This window comes from Vitis riparia, chromosome 14, assembly GCF_004353265.1.
Source record: "Vitis riparia cultivar Riparia Gloire de Montpellier isolate 1030 chromosome 14, EGFV_Vit.rip_1.0, whole genome shotgun sequence".
NCBI lineage: Eukaryota > Viridiplantae > Streptophyta > Magnoliopsida > Vitales > Vitaceae > Vitis > Vitis riparia.
Genome location: NC_048444.1, coordinates 6,688,665 through 6,698,739, shown reverse-complemented (window position 1 = coordinate 6,698,739; position 10,075 = coordinate 6,688,665). Strand labels below are relative to the sequence as shown.

Below are 10,075 nucleotides of genomic sequence, written 5' to 3'. Positions count from 1 at the left end.
TAGGCACCTTCTATAGTTAAGACTGAAAGATCAATTTGAGAAGGTCTCTAACTAGTAATAAGGTCATAACTTTCCCATCGTAAGTTTAACTCTTATAATACTAGGATACTTTGCAAAATAAATATGTAGTCCTAAGAACACTACATTTTTACCAAACTATTGTTTGCCTTGAACGCTCAATACTACTATATGCATGGTTGTTTTTCCTTGTTATAGATAGCATGTCTATTAATTGATTATCATTGTCTTTCTCATAATAAACCAAGCCCAACTAATCATTTAGACTGAATAAATTAATCTAGAAATAGTAACTAATTGCAAAGAATCTAATTTAGGTGGAACTAGTAATTCCTTATAAATGAACCTTACAAAAAGAGTGGTATATCAAAGGTAGCATAAGACGAATCAGAAGACCAAGTATCTCATACTTTGGTCTTTGGATAATGTGTTGCAACAACAACGAATGTTTATTATCATGGTCTTTGATATTTTTTTTTTAGTCTACAGGGATATTTGATAATAAAGGTAGGTTAGTTAAATAAGCTACTCTTAATTAGGACTATCATGAACACCAATGTTTATATGATCTTAGAGACCTTGCTAAAATTTCTTTGAGGTGATTAAATGGATTATCAAATATCATAAGGGTGCTCATATGGGAGTTAAAGGTTTTTTAGGCTCGTCTACCAAAGAGAAGAAGAACAACATCAAATAAGAAAAGTTCAAGATAATGAATGATAGAGCAAGCTCAAGGACAATTGATTCCCTTATAATTTTTTTAGACACTAGAAAAAGAATATGATTTGATATCCTTGAAGCATAATTAACCAATTGTCAATTAACTAGTTCTACAACAAATAAATCTAAAACACACCTAAAGTGTTATAAATTTATGTCGTAGTAAAACAAGCAGCTATTATAAATGAAAGCATGATAGACCTGTTAGTTCGAATGATGTAGTTCCCCAAAAAAGGAAAACACTTGAAAACTTGGAGTTTGTTTGGTTGTTGTTTTTGAGAATTGTTTTTTGTTTCTCAAAGCAAAAAACACACAACTTGTTTGGAAAGTGACATACTTATTGTTTTCATTGTTCTTCGTGTTTCCAAAATGTCTTTTTTTGGATAACAAAAAATCCTTGTTTTCCTTTTTTTTTTTTCACTGTTTACAAAACAGAAAAAGAATCCATGTTCTCCGTGTTTCCAATCTATTCTCACATTCCCTGTTGTCACTTGTGAATCAATCCTCATCTGCCTCATTTTCTCTTAGTCCAGAATTTGCATCAATATTAGAAAGTATATGATTTCTCTTGTTGCCATCAGTCCCTTCATCTTCCTCGCATCGACTAGCTGCAAAATCCTCTTTCTAGGTACAATCCAAAACCTTCTAAGAGGATTTGGTCGAAAAATAAGGAGAGTAGAATTTACCTCCCCATTTTCCACAATCTTCTCATTGTGACCTTAAATCATACCAACATACTTCACCCATGAAATGAAAACAATCTTCTTTGATAATTCACAATAACCAGGTCATGATAAAGATAAGCAATCCTCACACATATCTTGCAATTCAACCAATTTTTTATGATTCGAACAATACCCTAGTTTCGAAATCTCCATAGTGTTGGCTTCACAGATAAGTCCTCTGTAAGAAGTCTTACCCTAACCTTCTCAAGTTTGAAAATGTGATTGAGCCTAGAACACCAGATGCAAGGTCTCTTAAGTCTAAAGTAGTCGGCAAATTTCACGATTAGATAAGAGGAAAGAGAGTTAAGAAGAGGAAGAATGATCATAATCTATTCAAGAACATCATAGATGAGAATAAGTGTGATCTTGTTGGTGTTTCAATGCAACATTGTTGCAAACTTGTTTGTCGCAATTGTCAATGACGATGATGGTCCGTTCTTGATATTTACAGAGAAAAATAGAGACTATTTGGAGATATTATGAAAAGCATATGGAGAAGTGTTCTATTTTTTAGATCAAGAAAGGCAGTATGAAGAGAAACACCCCTAAGGAATAGTCAAAAGTTCTTAAATTTATTGGAAAAAAAATTAAATTAAGAAAATTACAACTTTTTTTTTTTTACTTATTCTAAAAAACATTTTTTATTAACTCAACCAAACATATTTTCTTTTGTTTTTAAGAACAAAAATTGTTTTTCAAAATTCAATTACCAAACATAATTTTGTTTCTAAAAACACAAAAAAAAATATATATATATATATATTCTTAAAATTGTTCTTAAAAAAAAATTTCCAGAACAGTTTTCAAAAACACTAACTAAATAAGCCCTTGGCAACCTTGAAGAGGCCATAAAATGACTTATTAATCTTAAGTAGTCTCTGAAGATGTATAAATGAAACAATAGCCCCTGAAGAGGCATATATTGTACATGCAGCCTCTAAAGAAGTATAATTGAAAGACTAAGTCTCAAAGAGTATAGATACCTAAAAATAAAGTCGTTTTAGATCCATTTTTATACATAATTTTTTTATATTAATTGATTCATTATTTGAGTTTAAAATTACTTTTAAAAATCACTGTACTCATTAATGAGTCCAAAGCATTTAGTCTTACTTAATTTGGAGTTTATTTGCCCAATAAAAAATTGTAATCTATATAAAAAAGAAACTGAACCAAACATTTAAAATAAATTTTGGTCTATGACCTTCTAAAGTTCCATGATTTTTTATTATTAAATAAATCGGTATTTGAATTTCAAATTATTTTTTTAAATTAATAAAATGTATGTATCAAGTACAATTTGATTTGAAACTTATTTACTTGATGAAAAATTTTAGAGAAATTAAAAGAAATTTAAAAAAGTATGTGTAACTTAAAGGAATATCATATTTGAAGATTCTCGGTATCAGTATTTGATCGTAGAAAGAGAAAGAAAATGACATCATATTCAATTTTATTTATTTATTATAGTTTGTTTTTTTCAAATTTTCTATGTTTTTTTTATTTTTAAAAATTTATAAAAACAATTTCTATTTATTCTCTAAAATCCATTTTTTATTTTACTTTGTTTCCAATAGTTGTTTTAAGATAACAACAGTCAAAAAGTATCAAGAAATTTTAAAAATTGTTTTCAAATCACATGACCAAACATACTCTAAATTTTTTATAATTATTTTAAAATAAAGGATTTTTTATAATATATTTTAATTGTTTATAATTATTTTATATGATTATTTTAAAAATGATTATATAAATATAAAAAATAATTGAAAATAATAATTACATATAAAAGTTATTTTTAAAAAAGTATTTCTTATTTTTTATTGCCAAATAGATTCTTTATACTCCTTTACTGAGAAATAATGGGTTTTGTATCATTCCAACGAAAAAATAGTTATTCTAAATCACAAAGGAGGAATTAGTGTGGCCTTTATGTCATACACCAAACCCACCGCCTATGATTATAAATGGAGTGACATGAATTCTTATTCTCATGAGTTCTCAGCAATGTTTTGAAAATCAAATCAGACTGGTCAGTCAAATCAGTCAAACCACCGACCAAAGCCACCGTCAACCGGAGCCTAGACCGGTCTGCTAGTTCGCCTTTTTTTTCCCCTCAAAGGCTGGGAGGAAGCCTAGCCCCATTGTTGAGCCCTTACCTGGACCGTTGAGCCGATTGGTCGGTCTACCAATTCACCTTTTTGTTTTTTCCTCAAAAGGTTGGGAAGAAGCCTAGCCCAACTGTTGAGCCCAAGTAAAGGGTCCAACGTTGGCCCACTTGCGTGCGCTTCCAATTATGAAATGCAAATTTAAACATTATCATCTTCCAATGTGGGATGAGAATTAAGGATGATTTTTAAAAAACCTCTAAAACTGAGGGAGTGGATTCGAACCATGGAACCTCAACTCATATGTTAAGGGCATGATCGCATTATTATTGATTGTAATAATTTAAAACTTGTAAACCAAAGTTAAATTAATATAATTATTTTAATCTTTTTTAATATAAACAAAATAATGTAATATAAGTAAAAGAAAATATAAATAAAATAATTTTCTTCTATTTTAATATATTTATTCATATTTGAATATTATACATATTTTTATTTATAAAATTTGAAATATCAATACATTTATATTTATTGGTTATTTAATTTTGATAATATCAAGGATGAAAAATAAGTATTATCATTTTTAAAATTTCTTGATATATATATATATTAAAATTTTTAATTTATTTTTTATATAAATTATATATTTATATGTGACTATTCAACCACTAAACCCTAAATAAGTAACTTGAATTACAGGCGAAAAGATGAATTCTCGTAATTTATCCAATCGTATTAGTCTATGTTAATTTTGTTTTATTTTTTTTATTTTTTTTTATGTGGTTACTAATTTTAAGATATATATCTTTTTCAGACATCTATCAATGATTCAACCATCATTAATCCGACCAAAATCTATAACTTAAATAAAAGGTGAAAAGATAGTTTCATAGAATTTAAAAGTGAATAGAGTAGAGACACCTACTTTGTTTATATCATTTATTCAACCATCTCCAAACCATAAATCAATCACTTGAATGACGGGCGAAAGGATAAGTTCTCTCATAATTTAGAAGTAAATGGAGCAAAGACACTACTTTCCAGTTTCCACCTCCAATCGTATCAGAGTCTAAGCAAAGACACTACTTTCCAGTTTCCAACTCCAATCGCATCAGAGTCTAAGTCAATGGAGCAAAGACACTACTTTCCAGTTTCCACCTCCAATCGTATCAGAGTCTAAGTCAATGAAGCAAAAACACCTACATTCCTGTTTCCAACTCCAATCTTATACGTCTACACTAGTTTTGTTTTATTTTTCCCTTTTTTTAATTTATTTATGTGGTGGTTACTGATTTTCTGCAGTTGTCTTTTCCGAATGACTTCCAACGACTTTCTTTTTCAATCGTTTTCCCGCGAACATGTTGGAATTTGGATTTCCTTGAAGCTCAAATGCCCTCTTTATGGGCTAAGAGATAAACAATACAGCATTTAGAGAAGACCCCGGAATCGAAAATGGCCTCTGGTAATGAGACTGCCCCTCCTTTGAATGAGGTGGTGAGTTTCCTCTGAACCCATTCGGTTCTCTTTCTTGATTTCTTTATATTTGCATCATGTTTTGAATTCTTTGAGTAGCCCATGCAGGTTTTTTTTCTTTGTTATTTTGGGTTTTTTTTTTTTTCCTTTAATTCGTTGAAAGGCTAGTGCTGGGATATTCTGCAATTTTTTAGCAAAACCATGTTCTCTTGGCATGCCCATATCAAGATCTTGGATGTGTTTGTTCAGTTTTCTTCTCCATTTTAATTTTAATAATTTGTTTTTCTGTGTTAGATGAATTAAATGAATTTTTTGTATTTAATATTATTTCAAAATGTAGGATGGGCTCTGATACCATTTGTAAAAGTCGACACCCAACTTCGTAGATATTGTTCGTCTACATGGTTAACAGAAATTCATACTTATACAATGTCATAAACTTTTTCTCCTATCCTATATGGATATCACAAGACTTAGCTTTGGATAAATGTCAATCCCGGAAATCATTTGAAAGTGCTCCAATCGTTGATGGAAAATGCCTAACTTTCCTTTTGCAATGTCATTTCAAGAAAATAGGCTTAATATACAAGCTAAATTGAGTTCCTGGTATGTGTAATGCGTTGTATTTTAGTAATCCTGCAGTCTAGGATAATGAGCTGCCATATCTACAGACATGAACAATTTTCTTTCCCTGACGCTTCCTTCCAAATTTCATATATGAGTTTTAGTTTTTCCTTTTCAAGGTTTTTTTTTTTTTTTACTTGTTGGTACTTGTAATTGAAGAGAAAGGGACTACGGCTTTGAATGGGACCAAAATATTGTAGTGCTTCAAGTTCATCTTAAACTGACAGTTGATTCACTTTAATCACTCTAGGAACGGCAAAATGCAAATGATGACCTTGAGCATGGCTTAGCATATCAGGTGATTGTTTGTTTGTGTTGTTTGAATACATGTTTCCATTCAACACTCATCAGAAGCAGTTCTATTGAGCCTGATTTTATTTTGGCTAATACAGGCAGCAAAAGTGGGATTTTTCAGAGTATTTTCCTTGGTAATAGAGGATTTGTTTTTATAATTATTTCTAGAATTTCTGAACATATGAAGTTGATAGCATCTTGACTTTTCCAGGCAAAGCCTGAAGCTGGGAAGCTAATTGTTGCCACCATCGCGCTTTTGGTAGCATCTACATCAATTGTTATGCTGGTAAGTCCTTTTCGTACCAGTGCCTATGCTCTGCCTCTCTCATGTTTCTTTTCCCTGTTTAGGAATGGTGTTGGCTCAGTGATGAATGTCAAAATATGGAACTTTTATGATTCATTATATTATGCTCCCTGACTCCAAAAAGAACGAGTCTTCTATTTGAATCTACCTCCTTCTGTTTTGGGGTGAGATTGAAGATCAATACCATGTCATATGCACAACTCTTTTGCTATCTCCTTCATAACTTTGCATACTATTTAAGATTTTGCTACAAGTTAAAAAGCCAAAGTCTTCAAAATCTATGCCAACACCATTGTCACTTGCTCAACCACATGAAGGCTACTGATCTGCCACTTTTCAAGCCCCTTTCTCTTCGATTTTCAAGTACTAACTAAATTCTTGTATTAGGACATCTATACAAGCCTTTCTTATGCTCTCACTCCTCTTTGTTTTGTATATTATCCCAGAAAATCTTACCTTCAAGTTGAACCCCTTGGGCAACTTATTAATTGTGGGTGTGAACAAGATTGTTGAGATTTGACTCAAATTATTTATTTTTATTTTTAGAAAAGTCAATATTTATAGAATTTGTATTTTAGTAAATTACCTTTTTAAGTTTGACTAGGATGAGAAACTGTTTGTTTGGGTTAATCCATAGGATTCTATAGCTATGTGGTTTTATAATAGATTTACAAAGAGGGAGAGAGAAAGAAAAAGTATTCAAGAGTGAAGAGAGATAGGCAAAGGGTACATTAGGTTTTAGGTAGAGAATGGTTGAGAGAGTTTGAAGTGTGTATTCTTAAAGTTTGTAATAAATTTGATCTCCCTTTCCCGTGGACGTAGGTAATTATACCAAACCACATAAATTTTATGTCTTCTCTATTTTATTTTATTTTACTTGTTGCATTTGGGTGTTGTGATTTGTTTCCAACAAGTGATATCAGAGCTTCCACGGTCCTAACAAAGATAATCAAAAAATTGATTGTCACATTATATTGGATCACATAAATTTTCTTATTGAGCAACCAGACCCTAGCTACTAAGTTCTTTGCTTAAGCTCATCTAGGTTGTTTTGGTTGAACTTTTCCTTATATAACCTGGCTGGTTATATTGAAGTTGGAAGTGTTTAATCAAATTCTTTTTGGGATTTCCAACATTTCATGATTTTATATCTTTCCCTGTTTCTTTTGTTTGGAATATGAATAGATTCATTTGTTTTCCATAAAAGCTATCAAGTTATTAAGTGATGAAAATATTAGTGTTGACTGTAATGGTAGTTTCTTTCCTGCAAGTGGGCAAGGCATATTCTGGTGAAAACTTTCTCTAACTCTTCTGTTCTGACAGATTGCAAAAGAAATATTCACGTAAGATCATATAATTTGGTTTCTGCTCCTATTATAACTCTTTGTTTGTCTTTTATTTAATTTCTTATGTTACAGCCAAAATATGGTGGAATGGTAATAGACATTGTATCAAGAGATATAAGGACTCCTGAACAACAATCTGAAGCCTTGACTGCTGTCAAGAATGCTGCACTAGCTGTTGTGCTGATAGTTGTATTAGGGTATGGCCAATTCTACCACAGTTTTCTCTTCTTTGATCTTCATCGTATTCGAGTACTCCAGATAATTCCGTAGCATTGGTAATCCCAGCAGGAATTGATATTCATCCATTTTATGCAAGACTTGAAGTGAGATTATTGTGTCCTTTTTCCTACCAACTGAATATTTTTTTGGTTAACATTTCTTTGAGGTCATTTGATGATCTGAAAAAATTGAACTCATTCCTACGCTGCTGTGGTGTGTATGTTGATATTTCCACAGTACATCACCAAATTTAATGCTCAAATTGTCAAATGTAACAGACAAGACTTGGACTGAATATCCTTTGCCAAGAAGAGCAATTGATACAAGTGAAGTGAAGTTGTTACTTTTGCGAATAGTTCTTACAAAATCAGGAGTTCAATTTGTTTTTACCCTAGGGAAATTTTAATTGGGAAGTAACTCTTCAAACCTCTCCTAATCTATAGAAACCAATTCCAGAACTTTAAAGAGTGAAAGAAAATTTTATTGATCTATTCAGTTCTATGGTTGTTTATTTCCTCTATCATTGAATTTCTTTTATTAATGTTAGTTTGTTTGAGTCATATTCCCACCTGTGAGTTAAAGATTTCTTCCAGCTGACATTGGTGATTCCATCAATTTTCCATTTTAGCTTAAATTAAAGATAAGAAGTGGCAGTCACTAATTTTCCTCTGTCTGCTTTTGGATGCAAGAAAATCCTATGATCATATCCATTTTCCTAGCCACATTGGTTTTGTATTGGCTACCATTAGAACTTCTTAGGAAATTAATCAACCTTCTTTTCTTTTTAGTTCTCTGTGTGTAGCAGTTCGGGAATGGTTGTTTGCTTCTGTTAGCGAAAGGATTGTAGCTCATTTGAGAAAGGACTTATTCAGTCACCTCATTAATCAGGTAAGCCTATCAATTCTTAATTCAAAAGAACCCCATAGTTGTTTGTGACATCTTACCAGTTTTTAAGCCATTGCACTAGTGGGTTTCATGGGTTCAAATTCATGGATCCTGCAATATACAGTTTACATGTTGTTGGAGTCCATGGGGTCATATCAAGGAAAATGATCCAAGAGTGCTTTTTGTATAATCTAATATTAATTTTCACCTGGGCCTTTTGACTACAATTCAGCATACTTGATATTTAACTGGCGAACTCCTAAGTAGACTATCTGAAGACTCCCAGATCATAAAGAATGTGGCAACTTCCAATCTCTCTTCAGCTCTTACAAGCATAACAATTGTATTTATTGGTCTTGGCTTCATGTTCTCATCATCATGGAAGTTAACATGTAAGTGCTTGCAGTAATTCATTTTTGATCAAGAGAGACCCCCTGAACTGGGGGCAGAGGTGGTTTTTTTTTATTATTATTCTTGTTGTTTTTTTCCTTTCTTTTCTCGTTGCTTTTCTTTATGCTTTCTTGATCCACCCGAGGGCGGCTGGAAGTGAAAGAGAGAAGAGGGACTGGCCCGAGGACGGCTGAAAAGAAAGGAAGGAAAAGGGTGGCAGCCAAAACAGGGCGGCCATAGGAGGGTTGGAAAAGGTAGGGGAACAGCAGCTGGAGGAGGGGGGAGAGCAGAAAAAGAAAAGAGGAAGAAAAGGCGAGTTTGGGTCTGGGCTCTGCATTTTTTTCTCTCTGGAAATCAAAAAGGAGGAGAAAAAGGGGGATCCGGGACCAGAAAAAGAAAGGAGGGGATTTTTTAGGAGAAAGGGGGACCTGAAAAGGAGCAGTCTGAGGTACCATTTCTAACGTTTGGTTCTTCTACGTTTATATCTTTTTATTGTGGTGTCTGGGTATCAATGAAGTTTGTTTTCATCGTTTGAATGTGTCTTGTGGCATGATCCTCGCTGGTTTTTGTGGAATTTGAGATAGCTTGCTTTTGCTTTATGTTTGTTTTCCTAACCTGTTCTATATCCCCTGTTTTGAGTATTCATATGAGATCCGAGCGTTTGCGTTCTGATCTTTATCTTAAAACTCATTCTGGAAATTTGTTTTGACCTCCTCCTACATATGAGTTCATTAATGGACACATGAGATGAGGACTCACACCCACTGAACCCGTTCCTCCCTGCCACTTTCCACCACCTGTCCCAAGCATCACCCCTTCAGTCATTTCATTCCTTCTCCGTGTATATGAAGCTCCATGGATGCGTGCATGGGAGCCATGCAAAGGCGACCCGTCCTCCTCCTTTGCAGCCAGTTCAACTCTCCCCTCGTCGCCGCCGCCGTCCCTTGAAGCCACTTTACCCAGCTC

The 10,075-nt window shown here is 32.8% G+C and overlaps 1 protein-coding gene across 2 annotated transcripts; it reads left to right on the top strand.

Moving 5' to 3' along the window:
* Positions 1–4,770: 4,770 nt before the first annotated feature.
* Positions 4,771–9,098, top strand: LOC117929754 (ABC transporter B family member 27-like). 2 transcript variants are annotated; one of them, XM_034850152.1, is made up of 7 exons: positions 4,771–5,065; positions 5,922–5,969; positions 6,064–6,099; positions 6,177–6,251; positions 7,688–7,812; positions 8,623–8,722; positions 8,952–9,098. In XM_034850152.1, the coding sequence occupies exons 1-7, from the start codon at positions 5,027–5,029 to the stop codon at positions 8,958–8,960; spliced, it is 432 nt and encodes a 143-aa protein (XP_034706043.1). In that variant the 5' UTR covers positions 4,771–5,026; the 3' UTR covers positions 8,961–9,098. The 2 variants fall into 2 exon arrangements, with proteins under 2 accessions (XP_034706043.1, XP_034706042.1); XM_034850151.1 differs by having other exon boundaries at positions 4,771–5,068.
* Positions 9,099–10,075: the final 977 nt, after the last annotated feature.